General features: G+C 46.5%; 1 protein-coding gene, 13 non-coding genes and 1 pseudogene across 14 annotated transcripts; all 15 read right to left on the bottom strand.

Moving 5' to 3' along the window:
- Window positions 1-3,007: 3,007 nt before the first annotated feature.
- Window positions 3,008-3,089, bottom strand: Trnas-aga (transfer RNA serine (anticodon AGA)). Its single transcript has one exon. It is a non-coding gene; the product is annotated as a tRNA-Ser (tRNA).
- Window positions 3,090-6,776: 3,687 nt separating this feature from the next.
- On the bottom strand, window positions 6,777-7,988 carry LOC125756537 (uncharacterized; annotated as a pseudogene).
- A 225-nt stretch (window positions 7,989-8,213) lies between these two features.
- Window positions 8,214-8,295, bottom strand: Trnas-aga (transfer RNA serine (anticodon AGA)). The gene has a single exon. It is a non-coding gene; the product is annotated as a tRNA-Ser (tRNA).
- Window positions 8,296-8,497: 202 nt separating this feature from the next.
- Trnas-aga (transfer RNA serine (anticodon AGA)) lies at window positions 8,498-8,579 on the bottom strand. The gene has a single exon. It is a non-coding gene; the product is annotated as a tRNA-Ser (tRNA).
- Window positions 8,580-8,781: 202 nt separating this feature from the next.
- Trnas-aga (transfer RNA serine (anticodon AGA)) lies at window positions 8,782-8,863 on the bottom strand. Its single transcript has one exon. It is a non-coding gene; the product is annotated as a tRNA-Ser (tRNA).
- Window positions 8,864-9,065: 202 nt separating this feature from the next.
- Window positions 9,066-9,147, bottom strand: Trnas-aga (transfer RNA serine (anticodon AGA)). The gene has a single exon. It is a non-coding gene; the product is annotated as a tRNA-Ser (tRNA).
- A 3,647-nt stretch (window positions 9,148-12,794) lies between these two features.
- On the bottom strand, window positions 12,795-14,045 carry LOC119376333 (uncharacterized). The gene has a single exon (XM_037646218.2). It carries the CDS (start codon window positions 14,043-14,045, stop codon window positions 12,879-12,881), a length of 1,167 nt encoding a protein of 388 aa, XP_037502146.1. The 3' UTR covers window positions 12,795-12,878.
- A 260-nt stretch (window positions 14,046-14,305) lies between these two features.
- On the bottom strand, window positions 14,306-14,387 carry Trnas-aga (transfer RNA serine (anticodon AGA)). Its single transcript has one exon. It is a non-coding gene; the product is annotated as a tRNA-Ser (tRNA).
- Window positions 14,388-14,584: 197 nt separating this feature from the next.
- Window positions 14,585-14,666, bottom strand: Trnas-aga (transfer RNA serine (anticodon AGA)). Its single transcript has one exon. It is a non-coding gene; the product is annotated as a tRNA-Ser (tRNA).
- Window positions 14,667-14,866: 200 nt separating this feature from the next.
- On the bottom strand, window positions 14,867-14,948 carry Trnas-aga (transfer RNA serine (anticodon AGA)). Its single transcript has one exon. It is a non-coding gene; the product is annotated as a tRNA-Ser (tRNA).
- Window positions 14,949-20,095: 5,147 nt separating this feature from the next.
- On the bottom strand, window positions 20,096-20,177 carry Trnas-aga (transfer RNA serine (anticodon AGA)). Its single transcript has one exon. It is a non-coding gene; the product is annotated as a tRNA-Ser (tRNA).
- Window positions 20,178-20,378: 201 nt separating this feature from the next.
- Window positions 20,379-20,460, bottom strand: Trnas-aga (transfer RNA serine (anticodon AGA)). The gene has a single exon. It is a non-coding gene; the product is annotated as a tRNA-Ser (tRNA).
- A 201-nt stretch (window positions 20,461-20,661) lies between these two features.
- Window positions 20,662-20,743, bottom strand: Trnas-aga (transfer RNA serine (anticodon AGA)). The gene has a single exon. It is a non-coding gene; the product is annotated as a tRNA-Ser (tRNA).
- A 204-nt stretch (window positions 20,744-20,947) lies between these two features.
- On the bottom strand, window positions 20,948-21,029 carry Trnas-aga (transfer RNA serine (anticodon AGA)). The gene has a single exon. It is a non-coding gene; the product is annotated as a tRNA-Ser (tRNA).
- A 200-nt stretch (window positions 21,030-21,229) lies between these two features.
- Window positions 21,230-21,311, bottom strand: Trnas-aga (transfer RNA serine (anticodon AGA)). The gene has a single exon. It is a non-coding gene; the product is annotated as a tRNA-Ser (tRNA).
- Between the last annotated feature and the right edge of the window lie 4,577 nt (window positions 21,312-25,888).

The raw sequence follows: 25,888 nt of genomic DNA, 5'->3' as shown, positions 1-25,888 counted from the left end.
ACCTCGTCATCGACACGTGGCATGAAATTTAAAAACCGTGCTTCACATTCATCTCCCGCATGGATTGGGACCCCGAACAATTGGCGGTAATGTTCTATGAAGGCCTGTTCTATCATATTCTTGTCAGAAGTAACATCATCACGATAAGTAATCTGTCCTATCTCATTTTTTCTCGCATACCGCTTTTCATCAGCAAGAGCGCGTTTGTTCGGCGTTCCATCAGTCCATAGTCTTTCCGCACGTGCCCTAATAACCGCTGCTCTATATTTTTCTCTGTCAATGGCTTCCATCTCGCTTTTAATTTTTCTAATTCCTTCGCGATACTTTCCCGGCTGCGCACTATCCATTGAAATAAGGAAATTGAGTTCCTTCTGGAGCTCGTTTTCTCTCATTTTTTCATTATAGCGTCTAGTGGTGCCTATCTCAATTGCAGCCATCTTCACGTGGACCTTAAAGTCTTCCCATGCTTCCGCGTAATGTAAAAACCTATTTCTTAACAAGTTTCTAATCTGGCTGGTAACATCATTCACAAACTTCTCATCGCCCAGGTGTTTTTCGTTAAACTTCCACATCGCCCAATCAAACCGCAGTTTTTTGTGCTTGGTACCCAGTGTAAACCATACTATGCTGTGGTCGCTAAAAGACACCGGCTGTACAACATAGCTATCGCAAAAAGGCACTAGATCTAACGATATATAGGCTATGTCGAGTCTTGCCTGGCTATCTCGCTGATAATGCGTAAATCGCGGCTGCAATGTACTGGCCATAAGGCGACCTACATCTTCTAGGTTGTAATCGCTTATTAAAGCGTTTAAGAACACTGCACTCTTGTCACGAGTGGTAGTACGTTTAGCGCGATCTTCTGCATAACACACACAGTTAAAATCACCCAGAAAAATGATCTGTCTGTCGCATTGAAGGTACCGTTCGACATCCGTGAAGAAAACTTCCCTTTCGTTTATGTCATTTGGCGCATACAAACAGATAAGCCTCCATTGTGATCCGCTAAAATGAAAGTCGAGGACTATCAGTCTTCCGTTTTCGTTCACAGTGACGGCCTCTTCACTTATACCAATGCCTCTTCGAACCAAGACAGCGCAGCCACCAGACGTGCCGACAGGGTGACAGATGCATACGTTGTAATATGTTTTAAAGGGCATTACCATTTTGTTTGTTTGCTCCTCACTTTCAACTTTCGTCTCTTGTATGGCGATAATATCAAGGTCCTTTTCAACGCATAGACGGCTCAGCTGGTACTGCCTCCGCCTTGCTGCGAGGCCGCGCACATTAATAGTAGCAACTCTAATTCCCCTCTCCAAATTCATTGCTAATACTTGAAGGAATTAAACACAACACATAACAGTACATAATCACACGTACCACCGTTAACTCTACTCATAGTTATGTCAACAAGTGTTCATTACGGCCAGAGCAGCTGGTTTTCTAAAACAAATGCAGTCCACAGCGTACATTTTCTCGAGGAGCCGCTGTCCACGCCATTCCTTCGGTAATGGTTAGCACTCGAGGGCGCGCCCGAGTGCTTTCGCAGGGACAAGTCTCTCAATCTACTTAGGTGCCGTTTCCGCCGTTCTCTTGTCCGGCGGGATATTCGGCAAGGGCCGTATTGAGAACCGACGCATTCCCGCCGCCTTTTGCGGTGGTTCCTCGCTGTTCATTGCGTCGGTCTTCGTGCCGTCGTTCGTTGACTCTTCTCGCGTCCTCTTCCCTATCGAGCCTCCAGCCTTGGTTACGTCCATAGGTTCGCTGCCAGCTGATTCCGAGATGTCCGGCGCTGTCTTCGTCGCTGTGTCCTTTTTTTGGGCGTCGATGGTCGAGTCCTTGTTCACATGTCTTGAAGGTGTTCCTGGCCCACGCTGCTCCGGCCGTTTGTCCCTGCGGTTTCGCCGATTCCGTCGCAGAGGCTTTCGCCTCCTTGACGCTTCCGGCTGAGGCTTCCTCAGCTTCCACTTCATCCATAAGAAGTTCAGCGTTTTCTTCTGCGGCCGTTGGCACTGCCACGTTTGCGTACGTCCTCACGCACTGCGACTCTTCATGGCCGTGACGGCGACAACGTGCGCAGCGCGGGACGCGGCAGTCGCGCCGGATGTGTCCTGTGTTGCGGCACCGAAGGCAGAGTGGTGCTCTTCCAGGAATAACTACTAGGGCTTCCTCACCTGCTATGCGTAGCAGATGGGGTACGTCATCCGCCCCCAGGCCCTTCCTCGGCACCAGGGTGACCAGTCGAGTCGAAGAGCCTTTATCCTGAAGGCCGAGCACACGCCACTTTTCCCTCGCCACGTCGGTGACTCGGCCGTAGGGTGCCAGGGCCTCACGAATGTCTTCATCCGGCACGGTATGCAGCATCCAATGTAGCTTCAGGTGCAGTGCTTGATTGCCGGGGTCAATGACGATGCACCGGCTGTCCTTCACATTCACTTCTTTCGCCCGTAAGAATTCTTTCATTGTGTCACAGCTTTTGAACGTTACGGCCCAAACGTGACTCATTCGATACGCCCCAGGGCAACCACGTCCGTCAGCAATTTCATGCTTGACAGCATATCACGGAAATGTTCCACCCTGTATGGTCTTGCACGTACATCGGCGTGTAAAAATACCGTATTAATAACGAGTCGCCCTGTCGGTAGTTGAGGCAGAAGTACCTGGTAATCCGGATCCTCGTTGGCAAAAAACCTTGAACCGCGGCCCTGCTGGGCCGCTGAAGCCGCTCCTACGGAGCTCATGTCAGACACGTCCGCACCCTACGGTGGCCGGAAGTAGAATCTCCAACCTCTCGGCCACGACTGCAGCGACAGACGCTCGATAAAACGTACCGGCACCAGTTTCACCTAGTGAATGCGATTTCAGTTTCTGTTTCATCGAGCATTTCTGCCGGCAGTACATTTCACACTTGCGAACAGGATTTTACTTTAGTAGCACTTCACGAGGTTGTAAATAAATCTGCGAGACCGGGTTTCTCTGCAAAAATGTGCGAGAAAAAAAGAATACACGCAGTCGACAGGATTCGAACCTGTGCGGGGAGACCCCAATGGATTTCTAGTCCATCGCCTTAACCTCTCGGCCACGACTGCTTTTTTTTTCTTTATTACCGTTTTACATCAAACAGGGTTAAACAAGACAAGTACAAAGGGTAAAAACATCAGCTAATCTCAAGCATGATGTGTGTTTAAAAGGCCTTGAGTGAGGCCAATTCATCCAATGTCGTAAACCAATCAGGGGTGTCTTCTGCGTGTTCTAGCACATCTTTCATGTAGATCACACTTTCGACAAAGTAGTGTCGCGCTGAGCGTGCATCCACGTCCTCGTGTCGTACTGCCATGCGAGCCTTCCACAGGGCATGCATGCATAACAGCATAACCATATCAGTAGGAACGCCCCCTGTGTCGTCACAGGGCAGAAATCGTAGGCCAAATGGTGATAACGGGAAATCTTTTTTGATTGTACGTTAAAGGACGTCCCATAAAAATGTTGCATCGCGGCAGTCGAGAAAACAATGGTTTATTGCTTCAGCCTTCCTGCATAATATACAGTTAATTGACCAGGGAACAAAAATGCCTTTACTCTGAAGCCATGACTTCACTGGGAGCGTTTCTGTGTGTAGTTGAAAAAAAAACGTTTTTTTCGAACTTCGAACAGGCATGGCTCTCACTCTTTTAAGCACATTGCGTTCTGAACCCAATAAGTATTTTGATCTATATACTGGCAGAGGTAGAAATACATCTATTAGATCCTTATATAGCTTTTTCTTTGAAACTAACGCCAGATACTCAAGGGAAAAATGTGTTTTAAGTATTCTATAAGAAGCCACTATTTCACGTAGAAATCCTGGTAGTGGGCCAGCTGTCACAATGCTTGTTGACACAACATAGTCCGCGAGGTGGTCTCGTAGGCGAACTTGTAACACTGTTCTCAAAAAAGCGTTACTCTGATCGCGGAGATAAATAAACCTTGAAACAACTTGTTTCAAAAAAAGGTGAGTTAGGCCTAGTCCCCCATGCTGGACCCTCTGAAACAGATTGCAACGACTCGTGCGCTCCCAAGTCGAGCCCCAAATATAAACTGCAAACACTCTGTGAAGTTTCTGCACTGACATTCTTGTCATGCATAATACTTGTAGAACATAAAAAATTTTAGCGATTAAAAATATATTGCACACACTTGCTCTCGAAAAGATTGAGAATTTATGACCACCCCATTTCTGAGTTTTTTCTTTTACCCTCTCGGTTTCTTCGATCCAGTGCGCTATAGGCGCCTTGTGGTGTTGCAATGGGACGCCGAGGTATACGTTTGGCGAGTCAGACCATTCTATATTGCAGTACAGTTGTGGCTTAGTTGGCCAGTCTCCATACCAAATACCGAGGCTTTTTGCCCAGTTTACAGCACTCCCCGTAGCTTGACAAAATGATGTAGTTTCTTTTACCACTTTTTGTACACTTTCTTTGTCTGTAGATAGCACGGCAATGTCGTCCGCGTATGCCAGCACTTTGATTTCTTTGTCATAATAGCGAAAGCCTTGGATGGTGGGACATGAAACAATTTTTTGGCAGAAAGGTTCTATATATAGCGCAAATAGTAACGAGGAGGTTGGACAGCCTTGGCGCAAGCTGGCAGTCACTGGAATGCTCTCACTAAGTTGTCTGTTTATTATCAGTTTGGCTGTGCAGTCTGCATAAGCCATTTTAACGCCTTCTAGGATAACGGAACCTACATTAACGTGTTGAAGTATTAGTAGTAAAATTTCGTGGGTTACCCTATCAAAGGCCTTTTCAAGGTCTAGCTGGAGTATTGCAATTCGGCCTCCTTCAGCATCGCATGACTCCAATATATTTCTTACTACATGTATATTGGTGAAAATCGTTCTTCCCTTAATCCCGCATGTCTGGTGTGGGCCTACTAGTGTTTTAATAACCCTTTGAAGTCGCTTAGCTATTACTTTCATGAATACTTTGTAGTCAGTATTCGTGAGGCTTATTGGTCTATATGACTCAACGGAGCGTAACTTGAGCGGATCATTGGTTTTAGGAATTAACACCACGTGCGTTGTCCTAAACGATGGAGGCATGCTTTTCCTTTGAAAACACTCGTTGATGACGCGATGCAAGGCTACTGACATTTCTGTTTTAAAACACTTGTACAGGGTTGCGCCTAACCCATCTGGCCCAGGTGATTTACTTGGTTTTAAGTCTTCAATCGCTTTTTCGATTTCGTTTACGGTAATTGGCATTTTGAGTTCTTCACATAGTTCGTTCTCTAGTTGTGGCAATAGCGGCAAAAATTCACGTTCAAATACTTTGGTATCTTCATGTTTTTGATTTAACAGCCAACGAAAACGTTCAGTGAAGGCTTTTTGGATGTTTTTTTTATCTCGGGTAACTTCATTGTGATAACAAATTTCGGTAATGTCTTTTTTCACTGCATATCGCTTTTCGTCTCCTAACGCCCGCTTGGTGGGCGTTTCCCCGAGCCAAAATTGATTGGCGCGTGCTCTGACCACTGCACCTCGATATCTTTCAATGTCTACTGCTTCTAGCTTGCTTTTAGTTTCTTTTATTTGCTTTTCGAACAGGCCCGGTTTAGAACTTTCAGTGGTAAGTAGGAATTGTAGTGTATCGCGAAGCTGTCTTTCTTTTTCTTTTTCTTTTCTGCGCAGTGTGCACGCTCGGTCTATTGCCATGAGTTTGACGTCAGATTTAAACATTTCCCATAAGGACGAAAAGTTATCTGAATCATCGTTCAGTAAGTTATCGATCTGTTCTTTTAGTTTTTGAAGGAAAGGTTCATCTTCTAACAGCTTATCGTTAAGCTTCCATGTGTGCCAGTTAAAGCGACACGCTTTTTCCTTTTCACCGATAGTAACCGCTACTAGACAATGATCGCTAAAACTGACGCACTGTACGAGATAGTTGGTACAAAGCGGCAGAAATTCAACTGGTACATAGATACGGTCTAGTCTTGCGTGGCAGTCTCCTTGGAAATGGGTGTACTTCATGTTGTTTCTAGACGTAAGCACACTTCCTACGTCTTCTAGGTCACATTCGTATGCTGTCTCATTTAAGTATATCGCACTTTTATCTCTGGACAGCAACCTTTTGCTTCTGTCTTCTGGTCTGCACACACAATTAAAATCTCCCAACAGAACAACATTGCGGTTAGACTTTACATATAATTGTACACTTTCAAAAAAATTCTTCCTTTCTTGTTCTCTGTTTGGTGCGTAAACACATATTGCGCGCCACAGCCTATCGCAAAACGTAAAATCAAGCACAACTAGTCTTCCACTTTCACACGTGGTAACAACTTCTTCAACAATTTCGATTGAATGCCGGTATAATATCAAACAGCCTCCAGACGCAGCAACCGCATGAGACACACATATATTAAATGTAGACCTGAACGTTTCGACCATTTTATCAGTTTGTTCTTGACTTTCAATTTTTGTCTCTTGTACTGCCACTAGGTCTAGATTATTTTCGGTTAGAAGGCGGTTCAGTTGGTACTGTTTCCTGCGCGTTGACAGACCGCGGACATTTATTGTTGCTATACGCAAGGGAGTATTAAGTTTGTTAGCCATAGTATATTGGTAATTGTATACATACTTCTCACATTGTGGGTCAGTATGGCAGTGCACCTAAACGAGGCGTGGGTTTTGCTGGACTGTAATACACGGTTTCTCTTGTGTTTGGAGCCATCTTGTTACGAAAAGGTGCCCGATCAGTGATCGGGGTGTTTGAGTTTGTGTCACACAAACAGTTCCCCTGCTAAGGCAAGGGATTTGCTGGCGGTGGTTTCCGGTCAGGCGGTATTGTCGGCTTGAACTTGAGGCTTCCTCGCCGAAGAGGAAACGTTTTCGCTGGGGGCTCGTCGATGCCCATTTCTTTGGTGTTTCCAACGTCGTCTTCGCCCGTGTCGCGTGACCGTTTCGCCGATGTGCTCGCAGCTGTTGCCATTTCAACGTCGACAGCTTCCTGGGCGTCGCAGGTCGTTGTTGAAGGCGGGGCTACATTGAGGTCACTTACACTATCGGCCTTTTTGTCTGTCTTGAGTTTCATCGGGTCGGGTTCCTTATTATTCACGATGTCTTTGCTCTTTTCTTGCGTTTCCGGTGGCTTGGTGTTGACGCCGTCTTCTGGTACGGGATCTCGTGCAGCTTCCTTGGCGTCATTTAGGTCCATAATGTGTTCCGAAGTGTCTTGGTTTTGGGCGGTCCAGTGACCGAGGCATAGGATCGCACGCAGGTGGATTCATCTTGGCCGTACCGGCGACAATGGCCACAGCGCGGTACACGACAGTCTCGTCGTATGTGGCCGGTGCCGTGACACCGGAGACAGAGCGGTGCTCTGCCAGGTACATGGACGAGAGCTAAGTCCTCAGCCACTCGAAGTTGGTGCGGTAAGTCTTCAATACTCATGCCTGCTTTGAGCTGGAGGGTTACCGACCGCGTTGTGGAACTCTTCTCGTTGCAGCCTTGTACGCGCCACTTATCTCTGGCGACCTCAACGACTTTCCCAAACGGAGACAATGCTGTTCGCACGTCTTCATCGGGGACGCCGTGCAACAACCAGTACAGCTTGAGTCGTATTGCCTGGTTGCAGGGGTCAACAACAACGCAGCGTTGGTCTTTCACAGTGAAATTTCCTGCTGCCAGCATTTTCTTCTTCGCTTCGTCGTCGCAAAAAGTCACCGCCCACACATGGTTCATTTGATAAGCACCTAGCGCGACCACTTCCGATAGTAGCGAAATATGCGCGAGCGCATCTCTGAAGTGCTCCACCCTACAAGGCCTGGCTTTTAGGTCTGCGTGTAGAAACAAAGTGTTCGTGGTGGTCGTACCTGTGGGCAGGGTCGGCAAAACAATTTGGTAGTCCTGGCAAGGCATATCCGTTGACCTGTTTCCGCGGCTTTGGGGGGCCGCTGTACCTGCTCGTTGGGAGCCCATGAATCACACAACCGCACGCTACGGTGGCCGGAAGTGGAATCCCTCGGCCACGACTGCAGCGACAGACGCACGATAAAACGTACCGGCACCAGTTTCACCTACTGAATGCGATTTCAATTTCTGTTTCATCGAGCATTTCTGCCGGCAGTACATTTCACACTTGCGAACAGGATTTTACTTTAGTAGCACTTCACGAGGTTGTAAATAAATCTGCGAGACCGGGTTTCTCTGCAAAAATGTGCGAGAAAAAAAGAATACACGCAGTCGACAGGATTCGAACCTGTGCCGGGAGACCCCAATGGATTTCTAGTCCATCGCCTTAACCTCTCGGCCACGACTGCAACGACAGGCGCACGATAAAACGTAGCGGCACCAGTTTCACCTACTGAATGCGATTTCAGTTTCTGTTTCATCGAGCATTTCTGCCGGCAGTACATTTCACACTTGCGAACAGGATTTTACTTTAGTAGCACTTCACGAGGTTGTAAATAAATCTGCGAGACCGGGTTTCTCTGCAAACATGTGCGAGAAAAAAAGAATACACGCAGTCGACAGGATTCGAACCTGTGCGGGGAGACCCCAATGGATTTCTAGTCCATCGCCTTAACCTCTCGGCCACGACTGCAGCGACAGGCGCACGATAAAACGTACCGGCACCAGTTTCACCTACTGAATGCGATTTCAGTTTCTGTTTCATCGAGCATTTCTGCCGGCAGTACATTTCACACTTGCGAACAGGACTTTACTTTAGTAGCACTTCACGAGGTTGTAAATAAATCTGCGAGACCGGGTTTCTCTGCAAAAATGTGCGAGAAAAAAAGAATACACGCAGTCGACAGGATTCGAACCTGTGCGGGGAGACCCCAATGGATTTCTAGTCCATCGCCTTAACCTCTCGGCCACGACTGCAGCGACAGGCGCACTATAAAACGTACCGGCACCAGTTTCACCTACTGAATGCGATTTCAGTTTCTGTTTCATCGAGCATTTTTGCCGGCAGTACATTTCACACTTGCGAACAGGACTTAACTTTAGTAGCACTTCACGAGGTGGTAAATAAATCTGCGAGACCGGGTTTCTCTGCAAAAATGTGCGAGAAAAAAAGAATACACGCAGTCGACAGGATTCGAACCTGTGCGGGGAGACCCCAATGGATTTCTAGTCCATCGCCTTAACCTCTCGGCCACGACTGCAGCGACAGGCGCTTTTTTTTTCTTTATTCAGAACGAGGTACATCGTGTACATACACAAAAAAAACAGGTGTAGTTTGACAAGAAGTATTTAACAATGCATTAAAACCGCCAATCACACTTTGTTTGGCATAAATTGTTTAAAAGCGCTTTAGTGCTACAAGTTCATTCAGTACAGGGAGCCATTCCGGCTGTTCTTCTCGTGCATTGTATGCATCTCATATGTAAGCTATACTTTCAATGAAGTATTCTCTGACAGAACGGGCATTCGCGTCAACATGCCGAAATGCCATGCATGATTTCCAAATAGCGTGCATACTTAACAGCATAAACATGTCGTACGGTATGCCACTGTCACTGTGAACCGGTAGGAAACGGATTCCATGGGGTGTCAAAGGTAAGTCTTTTTTTAAAGTTCGTTGTAGGATGTCCCAATGAAACGTAGCATCCAAACAGTCCAAAAAAATGTGATCGACACTCTCTGGTTTGCGGCATAGGAGACAATTAACAGACCAGGGAACAAATAAGCCCCTTTCCTGCAGCCATGGTTTTACGGGAAGTGTACCAGTGTGTAGCTGAAAGAAAAAGGTCTTTGCTGATGGCCGTACCACCATTATTTTAACCCTTTTAAGAACGTCTTTTCCCTGGCCTTTTTCATACATCGCACGATACATCGGCACAGGCAGCATTACATCAATAAGGTCTTTATATAATTGTCTTTTTGTCACCACACCAAGGTACTGTAAAGAAAAACGTACTTTTAGTATGTTAAAAGCCGAAACAGCTTCGTTGAGATAACCATGAATGCCGCTACGCCCAGCACAACAAGTGGATACAACAAATTCGGGTAGATAACAGCATAATCTAACTTGTAACATAGTACGTAAGAAAGGATGGCTCTGATCTCGCAGAAACATAAACCTGGAAACAATCTGCCTTAGAAATAAGTGGGCTAATCCCAACCCACCGGCTTTCACTGACCGGAAAAGATTTGTACGGCTCGTGCGTTCCCACGTGGAGGCCCAAACAAAAGTGGCAAAAATTCTGTGTATCTTCTGTACATTTGAGCGGTTCATGCACAGCACCTGAAGTACATACCAAATTTTGGCTGCTAAGAATAAGTTGCAAACTGTTGACCTCGCGAATATTGATAGGTTTTTTCCTCCCCACTTGTTCGCTTTCTCCCTTAATTTTTCTGTCTCGTCGTTCCAGTATTCACTGGGATCATTATATTTCTGCAGTGGCACACCGAGGTACTTCGTCGGCACGGAGCTCCACTTAACCTTTTCGAAAAATTCAGGCTTTTCGTCCCAGGTACCATGCCAAAAAGCTGCACTCTTATCCCAGTTTAAGGCACTGCCTGACCACTTGCAGTACTTGTCTGCTACACTGACTGCTTCACTAATACTCCCTCTGTCTTTACAAAAAACAGCGATGTCATCTGCGTAGGACAGTACTTTGACCTCAGCCGTCATTAACCTAAAACCATGTATCTTGTCGCTATTGATTATGCTCAAACAAAAGGGCTCCAAGTAGATAGCAAATAACAAGGGGGAAATCGGGCAACCCTGACGGGCACTCCTTGCAATTTGAAAGTTTGCAGTGACTTCCTTGTTAATTACGATGCTAGCAAAACAATTCCTATACGACATCTTCACCCCTTCTAAAATAACATCTCCTACATTTACATGTTTCAATATTGAAAAAAGTACGTCATGCATAACACGGTCAAAAGCCTTTTCCAAGTCCAGTTGCAACATTGCTACTTGGCTGTCCCATGCATCGCAACACTCAAGTATGCTCCTCGCAGTGTGGATATTGGTTCCTATTGTTCGGCCCTTAATTCCGCATGTTTGGTGCGGTCCTACGATTAACCGTATTACGCTTTGCAGTCTCTTGGCGAGTACCTTCATAAAAACCTTATAATGAGTGTTAGTGAGGCTTATGGGACGATAAGCACTCACTGACAAGAGCTTCACTGGATCTTCACTTTTGGGTATGAGTACAATATGTGACCTACAAAGGACGGCGGCATTTCCTTTACCTCGTAAGCCTCCGCTACGAGGCATAACAGGAGTTCCGACAGCTCATCTTTGAATGCTTTGTAAAAAGCTGTGCCTAGTCCATCCGGGCCGGGCGTTTTCCCTTCACTTAATTCATTAATGGCCCTTTCAATTTCCCCAACCGATATTGGCTCTTCAAGGCGTGCGATGGTTTCCTTATCTAGTGTCGGCATTATTGACAAAAACTCGCTGTCCAAGGCTGCTTCTCTGTTACCGCTGCACCCAAGAAGTCCTTTATAATAATCCAAAAACGCGCTTTCTATCATCTGTTTGTCCGTGGTAGTCACTCCTCCGTATTTAATCTGTTTTATTTCTTTACGCGAGGCGTAGCGCTTTTCTTCGCTCAGCGAGCGTTTCGTCGGTGTTTCCCCCAGCCAAAGGTGTTCTGCGCGTGCGCGTATGACTGCTCCTCTGTATTTTTCAGTGTCCATTATCTCCAGCTGAATCTTGACCTCTCTTATCTCTTTAGTTAAAGTGCCTGGTCGCGTGCTTTCGACTGACAACAAGAATTCTAGCTGACCTTGTAGTTCTTTTTGCTTTCTTTTTTCATTGTAGCGTAACATGGAAGACCTTTCAATTGCAGCAATTTTAACTTCTTCCTTGAACTGTTCCCATGCAGCGACCATTCGCCCCGACTCAGACGAGCGCACTTTTTCAATAAGTACTTTTACCTTATCCACAAAGATTTCATCACTAAGTAATTTATTGTTCAGTTTCCACAGTTTCCAAGAAAAGGTTGATCTTTTCTTCTTCACTCCCAGAGAAAACATTACGGCACTGTGATCACTGAAAGCTACTGGTTTGTGCTCGTAACTGTTGCATAGCGGCACGAGTACATCTGATACGTATGCTCTATCTAAACGGGAATGGCAATCGCGCTGGAAATGCGTAAACCTAGCGCCACTTCCAATTTGCAATACGTTTCCTACATCTTCAAAACCCCCCTCTTGCATAAGCTCTGACAGCAACAAAGCACTTTGATCACGAACGGATAGTCTTTTGCTTCTATCTTCTCTGAAGCACACGCAATTAAAATCCCCCAGAATTATCACGTTTCTTTCAGATTTTAAATACCGTTCGACACTTGCAAAAAAGGATAACCGCTCAGTTATACTATTCGGTGCATATACGCAAATGATGCGCCATTTTTTACCAAAACCGTGAAAATCGCACAAAACGAGACGGCCGTCATCGCTAGCATGAACATACTCTTCAACAAATCCTAAAGAGTTCCGCAGAAAGAGAGCACACCCTCCAGAGGTGCCAACAGAATGACATATGCAAACATTATAGCGGGACCGAAAAGGTTCGACCATGCGGTCCGTTTGTTCTTGACTTTCGACCTTCGTTTCCTGTACCGCTATGATATCGAGGTCGTCCTCTAGGAAAAGACGACTAACCTGATATTGCTTTCGTTTAGATCGAAGTCCGCGCACATTTAAAGTTGCGATACGCAACGTAGTTATGGGCTGTGAAGGCCGCGGGCAAGATACGGACCGCATGGTTCTTACCTCGCCGATTGACACATCCCTGGCTTCCCCCGTTGAAGTTGTGGATAGGCACGTACAAGGCGGGTACTTCCCACACGCGTCACATAATGATGAAGCCATATTCGCTATGTCCTTGAGCGCCTATGGATTTAGGTCCCTCGTTGACTGTCTTCCCCCGTGGCTACGAGGGTGGCTTCGGCGGCGGACGTGTGCCCGCAGCGATGTTCGGCTTGAACCTCAAGCTGGGTCGCCTGAGCGTTGCCGCTTTCGTTGCCGGCTCACCTCCTGTTGTCCTCTCTGGTTCTGCGTCCTCGTTGCTGACATCTTCAAGCGTTCGCTTTGCGCTTGTCCCCGCTCTTGTGACGTCCATATCTTCAGGTTGTCCAGTCGACGACCCAATACCTTGCTCATTTTCGTTGTCGCTTTGGTCCCGCGCTATAGAGCTCACGCTGTTGGTCTGTTGACCCGTTTGTTCAGCCTGAGCCGCTTCGCTTCCTTCGTCCTTCGGGCCCTTAGAAAGGGGCGTGAATACGAGACCCCGATTTCTGCTTTCCGCTGCTTCTTCTGCATCAGCTTGGTCCATTATGTGCTCCGTGAGATGGTCGCCAGCCACAGGCCCGGCCACACTGGCGTATGTTTGGACACACTCGCTGTCTTCGTGACCATAGCGTCTGCACCGACCACACCGGGGTATGCGACAGTCCCGGCGTATATGTCCCGTTCGTCGACATCGTAAGCAGAGCGGTGCTCGTCCTGGCACAACCAAAAGCGTTGTTATGCCGCCCACTCGGAGCTGGTGTGGTAGGTCTTCGACTGTCAAGCCCGCTTTTAATTGCAGGGTGACAGTCCTGGTGGAGGTTCCTTTATCGGCGATACCTTGGACGCGCCAACGTTCCTTTGATACTTCTGTCACTCTTCCATAGTTTGCGAGTGCGGTGCGCACATCTTCATCCGGTACATTATGCAGAAGCCAATAAAGCTTTAGCCGGACATCCTGCTTGTTCGGGTCGATAACGAGGCAGCGCCTTTCCTTTATCTTTACGTCACCAAGTGCTAGCATCTTTTTCGTGGCTTGCGCCGTACTGAAAGTCACGGCCCAGACGTGGTTCATCTGGAAAGCGCCTAAGGCGAGTACCTCAGGCAACATACCCAGACTAACCAAAGTGTCACGGACGTCTTCAACACGATACGGCCTTGCCTTGATATCTCCGTGTAGAAAAACAGTATTCATAACACACGCACCTGTAGGCAACTGCGGCAAAACGACTTCGTAATCCTGTTCATCTTCGGCGACAATCCTGTTTCCCCGACCCATCTGGGCCGCTGTATCCGCCCCTACGGAGCGCATGATGCACACGTCCGTACACAGCAGTGGCCGGAAGTGAAATCCGCTCGGCCACGACTGCAGCGACAGGCGCACGATAAAAGGTACCGGCACCAGTTTCACCTACTGAATGCGATGTCAGTTTCTGTTTCATCGAGCATTTCTGCCGGCAGTACATTTCACACTTGCGAACAGGACTTTACTTTAGTAGCACTTCACGAGGTTGTAAATAAATCTGCGAGACCGGGTTTCTCTGCAAAAATGTGCGAGAAAAAAAGAATACACGCAGTCGACAGAATTCGAACCTGTGCGGGGAGACCCCAATGGATTTCTAGTCCATCGCCTTAACCTCTCGGCCACGACTGCAGCGACAGACGCACGATAAAACGTACCGGCACCAGTTTCACCTAGTGAATGCGATTTCAGTTTCTGTTTCATCGAGCATTTCTGCCGGCAGTACATTTCACACTTGCGAACAGGATTTTACTTTAGTAGCACTTCACGAGGTTGTAAATAAATCTGCGAGACCGGGTTTCTCTGCAAAAATGTGCGAAAAAAATACACGCAGTCGACAGGATTCGAACCTGTGCGGGGAGACCCCAATGGATTTCTAGTCCATCGCCTTAACCTCTCGGCCACGACTGCAGCGACAGACGCACGATAAAACGTACCGGCACCAGTTTCACCTAGTGAATGCGATTTCAGTTTCTCTTTCATCGAGCATTTCTGCCGGCAGTACATTTCACACTTGCGAACAGGATTTTACTTTAGTAGCACTTCACGAGGTTGTAAATAAATCTGCGAGACCAGGTTTCTCTGCAAAATGTGCGAAAAAAAAGAATACACGCAGTCGACAGGATTCGAACCTGTGTGGGGAGACACCAATGGATTTCTAGTCCATCGCCTTAACCGCCCGGCCACGACTTTTTTTTTTTTAGTAACTAAGAAATTAAGCAATACATAGGTATAAAAACCACATTGGTCTACTCGACCATTGTGATGGATTAAAAACATTTCATTTTCACCAATTCATCAAAAACCTCCATACAATTTGGATGTTCATCCAATGTTCGAAATGTCTCGCGCACATACATTGCACATTCAATAAAGTTTTCCCGTGTTGATTTGGCTTTAGAATCCAGATGCCTCACTGCCATGCGTGTGATCCAGAGGCTGTAAAGCCCCAATAACATTATCATGTCGTATGGAACGCCACACTCATTCTGCACTGAAAGATAACGTATTCCATGTGGTGTTATCGGTAGCTCTTTCTTCAGGGTTCTTTGTAGCACATCCCCAAAAAATATTGGATCGCAACAGTCAATGAATGTGTGTTCGATCGTCTCCGGTTTGTTACACAGGGTGCAGTTTGTGGTCCACGGTATAAATATGCCTTTGTCTTTAAGCCATGTTTTCACAGGCAATGTGTTCGTGTGTACTTTAAAGAAAAACGATTTTATAGATCCTCTAACGGTCATTTTTTTAACTCTTTTTAGCACGTCTTGCCCGGGGCCTTTATGATTTAGTGATCTATATAATGGTGTGGGCATCATTACAGTGATCAGGTCTTTGTACAGCTTTTTTCTTGATACAAGACTCAAATACTCGAGTGAAAATCGTGCTTGAAGTATCCTGAATGCCATCACCACTTCTTTGAGGTAGCCTTTTATACCGCCGTCAATTGCAGCTGCACTAGACACAACAAAACCAGGAATGGCATTTTTGAACCTCACATGCATAACGGTTCTCAAAAACGGGTCTTTCTGGTCCCGTAAAAACACAAACCGCGACACAATTTGTCTGATGAACAGATGTGAAAGACCAAGGCCCCCGTCTTTCAGTGAACGAAAAAGATTTGTTCTGCTGAGTCTTTCCCAGTTTGAGCCCCAAATGAAGACCGCAAAAATACGGTGCAATTTTTGCACATTTACGCGAGACATTGACAGAAACTGTAGCACATACCACACTTTTGCAATCAGGAAAACACTGCAAGCACTCGCACCCGCAAACATTGACAAGTCACGGCCTTGCCATCCACCAACTTTTTCCTTCACCTTTGACGTCAGGTCGTCCCAGTAATCTCCTGTCTGGTTGTAATGTTCAGGGGTACACCTAAATACGCAGTGGGTGTGTTGGACCATTTGATGCTCGCGAATGATTGCGGCTTAACGTCCCACGTGCCATGCCAGAAACCGACGCTCTTCTCCCAGTTTATCGCACATCCTGTCTGTTCGCAGAATGCTTTGGTGACGCTTATCGTCTCTTCTATGCTTTTGCGATCAGTGCAGAAAACACCAACGTCATCAGCATATGCGAGAACTTTGACGTGTTGCGTTTGAAGCACGAAGCCATTAATTTTGCTGTTGTTAATTAAGCTGAGACAGAAAGGTTCAAGGTATAGCGCAAAAAGCAGAGAAGACAGCGCACAGCCCTGTTTTATGGATGACCTGACGTCAATGCTTCTTGTAAGGTTCTTGTTCACAATTATTCGCACTGTACAATTACTGTAACCCATTTTTAAACCTTCCAGCATTACTTTTCCGAGGCTGACGTGTTCAAGCAAAGAAAAAAGAAATTCGTGTGCGACACGGTCAAACGCCTTAGCAAGATCAAGTTGGAGCATAGCGACCCGCCCCGCCACGGCGTCGCAACACTAAAACGCTGCGGGCTACATGCACATTGGTACAAATAGAACGACCCTTTATGCCGCACGTCTGATGCGGTCCTACGAGCAGCTTGACAACGCTTTGTAATCGTTTGGCTAGAACTTTTGTATATATTTTATAGTCTACGTTTGTAAGAGTTATTGGGCGGTAAGCTCCTACTGACATTAGTTTGTCTGGATTATCTGTCTTTGGTATTAGGACCATATGAGCAGATAGAAAGGAGGGAGGCAACACTTTGTTTTCGTACGCCTCACTGATCACCTCGTGCAAAATCGGACTAATCTCTTCAATAAACGTTTTGTAAAAGGCGGCCCCTAATCCATCGGGTCCAGGAGTTTTCTCTATGGCCAGTTCCTTAATAGCGTTTCTCACTTCGTTCACACTTACTGGCAGCTCCATTCGCGTTTTGATGTCATTTTCAAGCTTTGGCATTAAATTAATGATCGCAGCTTTAGAACCAGCTGCATGGTTCGTTTTATTCACGAATAACTCACTGTAGTGTTCTACAAATGCATCTTCGATTTTACTCTTTTCACACGTCACTTCATTGTGATAATGAATCTGGCGTATTTCATTTTTGACTGAATATCTTATTTCGTCGCACAGCGCACGCTTGTTGGGCGTTTCGCCCTTCCATATCTTTTCAGCTCGTGCTCTTATCACTGCTGCTTTGTACCTCTCTGCTGCGATAAGTTCAAGCTTGTTTTTTACCTCGCGTATTTCTTTTGTATATAAGCCGGGATTTGCACTTTCCATGCACATAAGATAATTGAGCTGACATTGAAGTTCTTTCTCTTTAGTCTTTTCTTTCTGATAAAGTATGCTTCCCCTTTCAATCGCACTCATTTTGACCGCGTTTTTAAAGTTTTCCCACTCCGCTATCCATCCGTGTGTTTTTGTCGATACCATGTCTTCGATTCTTTGTTTTACACTTTGTGTAAATGTTTCGTCTTATAAGAGTTTCACGTTGAACTTCCATAGTTCCCAGTTGAACCGGCTCTTTTTTAAATTCGTTCCAAGTGTGGCTGTTACAAGGCTATGGTCGCTAAAAGATACGTGTTTAACTTCGAAGTTAACACACTCTTTGGCAAGAGAGATCGTAGCGTATATCTTATCCAGCCTAGCACAGCTTCCGCGTTGGTAATGCGTGAAAGTAGGACGGCCTACTTTTGAAAGTAGGTATCCTAAATCTTCCATGTAATATTCTTCGAGCAGCGAGATTAGTAGTGGGTCACTTTTATCTCGTGCAGGCACACTTCTAGTTCTATCTTCAGCCATGCAACACAGTTAAAATCACCTAGCATGATAAGGCATTCTTCACATTTCAGAAAATGTTCTACTCTTTCAAACAATACAACACGCTCATTATCAGTGTTTGGTGCATAAATACAAATACCACGCCATTCCTTTCCAGAATACAAAAAGTCAAGCACAATCAAGCGCCCCTCCTCTGACGCTACAACTTTTTCACTTTCGATGCCTACGGTTGTTCCTTATATAAATTGCGCAGCCCCCGGATGTACCTTTTGCGTGGCTGACACAAACATTATAGTGTCTTCGAAAAGTTTCCACCATACGATCCGTGTGCTCCTCACTTTCAATCTTGGTTTCTTGCACAGCTGCCAGATCTAGGTTATTTTCGAGAAAGAGACGATTAATTTGACTTTGACGCTTCTTGGCTGCTAGTCCACGTACATTCAAAGTGGCGATTCGTAAGGACACGGCAAGCTTTCCGTTCTTAATTTGTGAGGAGCACTTAGATCGCACAGCGTTTACCTCGGAGCGCAGAGATGTATAAGAGGGTTCACCGTGCTGAGGCAATTCACAGTCGGCATCATCCAGCTGCCCCAGTGTCTTCCCTCTCAACAGATGTCCTGTGGCTGGACTCCGCAGCAGGGTCTAAACGTCTTTGTTTTAGAGGAGGCATGTCGCTGGCTTGGACAAGGGAAGCGAGGCCCCGCCTTTAGCTCGGCGGTTTCGCCTCTGGTCGTCCGTCAGGAGGAATGTTCGGTTTCGGCTTGAACGACATTCGTCGCATCAGAGCCGATTTAGGTGGCGGAGGGCCGCCGCTTGCATCCTTAGGAAGGTCCGAGTCTTCGAAGGTATCAGTTATGCCCTCGTTTGGCGGACATCGATGTGATGCCTTCCATGGCTACACTCTCATCTTTCGAAGGGTCGCACGGCGCAGCCGCTTCTACAACACGATTGTCGGTCGTGTTATATTGGGGTGCCTCACTTTTTGGTTCTGCTGACGTTTCTTTCGACTTCCTTTGGTCGCTCGCTATCAACACCTGTTTCACCGTCGTACTTGGGGGCGTTTCCGGCTTTTTGGGTTTCTCCGGCGCCATCGCTGCTGCTTCTTCGGCTTCAGCTTCGTCCATGAAATTTTCAGAAGCATCTTTGCTTTTCGCGGGTCCCGTTATGTTCGCATACGTAAGCACACACTGGGCTTCGTCGTGGCCAAACCGTCGGCACCGCTGGCATCGAGGGATTCGGCAGTCACGGCGGATGTGACCTTTTCCTTGGCAGCGCAAACAAAGGGGGGCCTTTCCAGGAATTACGACGAGAGCAAGTTCTCCGGCGACACGTACTTGGTGGGGAACGTCTTCAATTGTGACCCCTGTCTTTAGCTTCAGGCTTAGCACACGCGTTGTCGAACCTTTCTCTGACACACCCGACACGCGCCAGCGTTTCCTATTCACTTCTGTGACTTCGCCATACGGCTCGAAGGCCACACGTATATCCTCATTTGTTACATTGTGGAGCACCCAGTGTATCTTCACTCGAACCTCCTGGTTGTTTGGGTCTACCCCCAGGCACTTCCTGTTTTTCACATTAATATGTCCGGCAGCTAACAACTTTCGCATACCTTCACGACTTTTGAACGTCACGGCCCACACATGATTCATTTGAAATGCACCTAAGGCTTCCACCTCAGGTAGCAATTCCAATTGAGCAATGGCATCCCTGTAGTCCTCGACTCGGTACGGTTTCGCTTGTAGGTCACCGTGCAAAAATACTGTGTTCAAAACAATACGACCTTTCGGCAGATGTGTCAGCAGTACTTGATAATCCTGGTTATCTTCCATAGCGTCCCTGTTTCCGCGACTAAACTGTGCCGCAAGCACTGGCTCGTTCGAGCCCATGAAAACACGTCCGTCACCTGTGGCGGCTGGAAGTAGACTCAATCGCTCGGCCACGACTGCAGCGACAGACGCACGATAAAACGTACCGGCACCAGTTTCACCTACTGAATGCGATTTCAGTTTCTGTTTCATCGAGCATTTCTGCCGGCAGTACATTTCACACTTGCGAACAGGATTTTACTTCGGTAGCACTTCACGCGGTTGTAAATAAATCTGCGAGAGCAGGTTTCGCTGCAAAAATGTGCGAAAAAAAAAGAATACACGCAGTCGACAGGATTCGAACCTGTGCGGGGAGACACCAATGGATTTCTAGTCCATCGCCTTAACCTCTCGGCCACGACTGCAGCGACAGACGCACGATAAAACGTACCGGCACCAGTTTCATCTACTGAATGCGATTTCAGTTTCTGTTTCATCAAGCATTTCTGCCGGCAGTACATTTCGCACTGGCGATCAGGATTTTACTTCGGTAGCACTTCACGCGGTTGTAAATAAATCTGCGAGAGCAGGTTTCGCTGCAAAAATGTGCGAAAAAAAAGAATACACGCAGTCGACAGGATTCGAACCTGTGCGGGGAGACCCCAATGGATTTCTAGTCCATCGCCTTAACCTCTCGGCCACGACTGCAGCGACAGACGCACGATCAAACGTACCGGCACCAGTTTCACCTACTGAATGCGATTTCAGTTTCTGTTTCATCGAGCATTTCTGCCGGCAGTACATTTCACACTTGCGAACAGGATTTTACTTTAGTAGCTCTTCACGCGGTTGTAAATAAATCTGCGAGAGCAGGTTTCGCTGCAAAAATGTGCGAAAAAAAAGAATACACGCAGTCGACAGGATTCGAACCTGTGCGGGGAGACCCCAATGGATTTCTATTCCATCGCCTGAACCGCTCGGCCACGACTGCAGCGACAGGCGCACGATAAAACGTACCGGCACCAGTTTCACCTACTGAATGCGATTTCAGTTTCTGTTTCATCGAGCATTTCTGCCGGCAGTACATTTCACACTTGCGAACAGGATTTTACTTCAGTAGCTCTTCACGCGGTTGTAAATAAATCTGCGAGAGCAGGTTTCGCTGCAAAAATGTGCGAAAAAAAAAAAGAATACACGCAGTCGACAGGATTCGAACCTGTGCGGGGAGACCCCAATGGATTTCTATTCCATCGCCTTAACCGCTCGGCCATGACTGCAGCGACAGGCGCACGATAAAACGTACCGGCACCAGTTTCACCTACTGAATGCGATTTCAGTTTCTGTTTCATCGAGCATTTCTGCCGGCAGTACATTTCACACTTGCGAACAGGATGTTACTTCAGTAGCTCTTCACGCGGTTGTAAATAAATCTGCGAGACCGGGTTTCTCTGCAAAAATGTGCGAGAAAAAGAATACACGCAGTCGACAGGATTCGAACCTGTGCGGGGAGACCCCAATGGATTTCTATTCCATCGCCTTAACCGCTCGGCCACGACTGCTTTTTTTCTTTTTTTAATAACCTTTTTATTCAGAAATAAAGCAATACATTGGTATAAAAACCACATTGGTCTACTCGACCATTGTGATGGATTAAAAACATTTCATTTTCACCAATTCATCAAATACCTCCATACAATCTGGAGGTTCATCCAATGTTCGAAATGTGTCGCGCACATACATTGCACATTCAATAAAGTTTTCCCGTGTCGATTTGGCTTTAGAATCCATATGCCTCACGGCCATGCGTGTGATCCAGAGGCTGTAAAGCCCCAATAACATTATCATGTCGTATGGAACACCACACTCATTCTGCACTGAAAGATAACGTATTCCATGTGGTGTTATCGGTAGCTCTTTCTTCAGGGTTCTTTGTAACACATCCCAAAAAAATATTGGATCCCAGCAGTCAATGAATGTGTGTTCGATCGTCTCCGGTTTGTTACACAGGGTGCAGTTTGTCGTCCACGGTATAAATATGCCTTTGTCTTTAAGCCATGTTTTCACAGGCAATGTGTTCGTGTGTACTTTAAAGAAAAACGATTTTATAGATCCTTTAACGGTCATTTTTTTAACTCTTTTTAGCACGTCTTGCCCGGGGCCTTTATGATTTAGTGATCTATATAATGGTGTGGGCATCATTACAGTGATCAGGTCTTTGTACAGCTTTTTTCTTGCTACAAGACTCAAATACTCGAGTGAAAATCGTGTTTGAAGTATCCTGAATGCCATCACCACTTCTTTGAGGTAGCCTTTTATACCGCCGTCAATTGCAGCTGCACTAGACACAACAAAATCAGGAATGGCATTTTTTAACCTCACATGCATAACGGTTCTCAAAAACGGGTCTTTCTGGTCCCGTAAAAACACAAACCGCGACACAATTTGTCTGATGAAAAGATGTGAAAGACCAAGGCCCCCGTCTTTCAGTGAACGAAAAAGATTTGTTCTGCTGACTCTTTCCCAGTTTGAGCCCCAAATGAAGACCGCAAAAATACGGTGCAATTTTTGCACATTTACGCGAGACATTGACAGAAACTGTAGCACATACCACACTTTTGCAATCAGGAAAACATTGCAAGCACTCGCACGCGCGAACATTGACAAGTCACGGCCTTGCCATCCACCAACTTTTTCCTTCACCTTTGACGTCAGGTCGTCCCAGTAATCTCCTGTCTGGTTGTAATGTTCAGGGGTACACCTAAATACGCAGTGGGTGTGTTGGACCATTTGATGCTCGCGAATGATTGCGGCTTAACGTCCCACGTGCCGTGCCAGAAACCGACGCTCTTCTCCCAGTTTATCGCACATCCTGTCTGTTCGCAGAATGCTTTGGTGACGCTTATAGTCTCTTCTATGCTTTTGCGATCAGTGCAGAAAACACCAACGTCATCAGCATATGCGAGAACTTTGACGTGTTGCGTTTGAAGCACGAAGCCATTAATTTTGCTGTTGTTAATGAAGCTGAGACAGAAAGGTTCAAGGTATAGCGCAAAAAGCAGAGAAGACAGCGCACAGCCTTGTTTTATGGATGACCTGACGTCAATGCTTCTTGTAAGGTTCTTATTTACAATTATTCGCACTGTACAATTACTGTAAGCCATTTTTAAACCTTCCAGCATTACTTTTCCGAGGCTGACGTGTTCAAGCAAAGAAAAAAGAAATTCGTGTGCGACACGGTCAAACGCCTTAGCAAGATCAAGTTGGAGCATAGCGACCCGCCCCGCCACGGCGTCGCAACACTAAAACGCTGCGGGCTACATGCACATTGGTACAAATAGAACGACCCTTTATGCCGCACGTCTGATGCGGTCCTACGAGCAGCTTGACAACGCTTTGTAATCGTTTGGCTAGAACTTTTGTATATATTTTATAGTCTACGTTTGTAAGAGTTATTGGGCGGTAAGCTCCTACTGACATTAGTTTGTCTGGATTATCTGTCTTTGGTATTAGGACCATATGAGCAGATAGAAAGGAGGGAGGCAACGCTTTGTTTTCGTACGCCTCACTGATCACCTCGTGCAAAATCGGACTAATCTCTTCAATAAACGTTTTGTAAAAGGCGGCCCCTAATCCATCGGGTCCAGGAGTTTTCCCTACGGCCAGTTCCTTAATAGCGTTTCTCACTTCGTTCACACTTATTGGCAGCTCCATTCGCGTTTTGATGTCATTTTCAAGCTTTGGCATTAAATTAATGATCGCAGCTTTAGAACCAGCTGCATGGTTCGTTTTATTCATGAATAACTCACTGTAGTATTCTACAAATGCATCTTCGATTTTACTCTTTTCACACGTCACTTCATTGTGATAATGAATCTGGCGTATTTCATTTTTGACTGAATATCTTATTTCGTCGCACAGCGCACGCTTGTTGGGCGTTTCACCCATCCATATCTTTTCAGCTCGTGCTCTTATCACTGCTGCTTTGTACCTCTCTGCTGCGATAAGTTCAAGCTTGTTTTTTACCTCGCGTATTTCTTTTGTATATAAGCCGGGATTTGCACTTTCCATGCACATAAGATAATTGAGCTGACATTGAAGTTCTTTCTCTTTAGTCTTTTCTTTCTGATAAAGTATGCTTCCCCTTTCAATCGCAGTCATTTTGACCGCGTTTTTAAAGTTTTCCCACTCCGCTATCCATCCGTGTGTTTTTGTCGATACCATGTCTTCGATTCTTTGTTTTACACTTTGTGTAAATGTTTCGTCTTCTAAGAGTTTCACGTTGAACTTCCATAGTTCCCAGTTGAACCGGCTCTTTTTTAAATTGGTTCCAAGTGTGGCTGTTACAAGGCTATGGTCGCTAAAAGATACGTGTTTAACTTCGAAGTTAACACACTCTTTGGCAAGAGAGACCGTAGCGTATATCCTATCCAGCCTAGCACAGCTTCCGCGTTGGTAATGCGTGAAAGTAGGACGGCCTACTTTTGAAAGTAGGTATCCTAAATCTTCCATGTAATATTCTTCCAGCAGCGAAATGAGTAGTCGCTCACTTTTATCTCGTGCAGGCACACTTCTAGTTCTATCTTCAGCCATGCAAACACAGTTAAAATCACCTAGCATGATAAGGCATTTTTCACATTTCAGAAACTGTTCTACTCTTTCAAACAATACAACACGTTCATTATCAGTGTTTGGTGCATAAATACAAATAACACGCCATTCCTTTCCAGAATACAAAAAGTCAAGCACAATCAAGCGCCCCTCCTCTGACGCTACAACTTTTTCACTTTCAATGCCTACGTTGTTTCTTATATAAATTGCGCAGCCCCCGGATGTACCTTTTGCGTGGCTCACACAAACATTATAGTGTCTTCGAAAAGTTTCACCATACGATCCGTGTGCTCCTCACTTTCAATCTTGGTTTCTTGCACAGCTGCCAGATCTAAGTTATTTTCGAGAAAGAGACGATTAATTTGACTTTGACGCTTCTTGGCTGCTAGTCCGCGTACATTCAAAGTGGCGATTCGTAAGGACACGGCAAGCTTTCCGTTCTTAATGTGTGAGGAGCACTTAGATCGCACAGCGTTTACCTCGGAGCGCAGAGATGTATAAGAGGGTTCACCGTGCTGAGGCAATTCACAGTCGGCATCATCCAGCTGCCCCGTGTCTTCCCTCTCAACAGATGTCCGGTGGCTGGACTCCGCAGCAGGGTCTAAACGTCTTTGTTTTAGAGGAGGCATGTCGCTGGCTTGCACAAGGGAAGCGAGGCCCCGCCTTTAGCTCGGCGGTTTCGCCTCTGGTCGTCCGTCAGGAGGAATGTTCGGTTTCGGCTTGAACGACATTCGTCGCATCAGAGCCGATTTAGGTGGCGGAGGGCCGCCGCTTGCATCCTTAGGAAGGTCCGAGTCTTCGAAGGTTTCGTTATGCCCTCGTTTGGCGGACATCGATGCGATGCCTTCCATGGCTACACTCTCATCTTTCGAAGGGTCGCACGGCGCAGCCGCTTCTACCACACGCTTTTCGGTCGTGTTATATTGGGGTGCCTCACTTTTTGGTTCTGCTGACGTTTCTTTCGACTTCCTTTGGTCGCTCGCTATCAACACCTGTTTCACCGTCGTACTGGGGGGCGTTTCCGGCTTTTTGGGTTTCTCCGGCGCCATCGCTGCTGCTTCTTCGGCTTCAGCTTCGTCCATGAAATTTTCAGAAGCATCTTTGCTTTTCGCGGGTCCCGTTATGTTCGCATACGTAGGCACACACTGGGCTTCGTCGTGGCCAAACCGTCGGCACCGCTGACATCGAGGGATTCGGCAGTCACGGCGGATGTGACCTTTTCCTTGGCAGCGCAAACAAAGGGGGGCCTTTCCAGGTAATTACGACGAGAGCAAGTTCTCCAGCGACACGTACTTGGTGGGGAACGTCTTCAATTGTGACCCCTGTCTTTAGCTTCAGGCTTAGCACACGCGTTGTCGAACCTTTCTCTGACACACCGGACACGCGCCAGCGTTCCCTATTCACCTCTGTGACTTCGCCATACGGCTCGAAGGCCACACGTATATCGTCATTAGTTACATTGTGGAGCACCCAGTGTAACTTCACTCGAACCTCCTGGTTGTTTGGGTCTACCACCGAGCCACTTCTG

Source organism: Rhipicephalus sanguineus, unplaced genomic scaffold (genome assembly GCF_013339695.2).
Source record: "Rhipicephalus sanguineus isolate Rsan-2018 unplaced genomic scaffold, BIME_Rsan_1.4 Seq118, whole genome shotgun sequence".
In the NCBI taxonomy this organism is placed as follows: Eukaryota; Metazoa; Arthropoda; class Arachnida; order Ixodida; family Ixodidae; genus Rhipicephalus; species Rhipicephalus sanguineus.
Note: the sequence above shows the minus strand (reverse complement) of the source record. Positions and strands in the feature narration are given on the sequence as shown.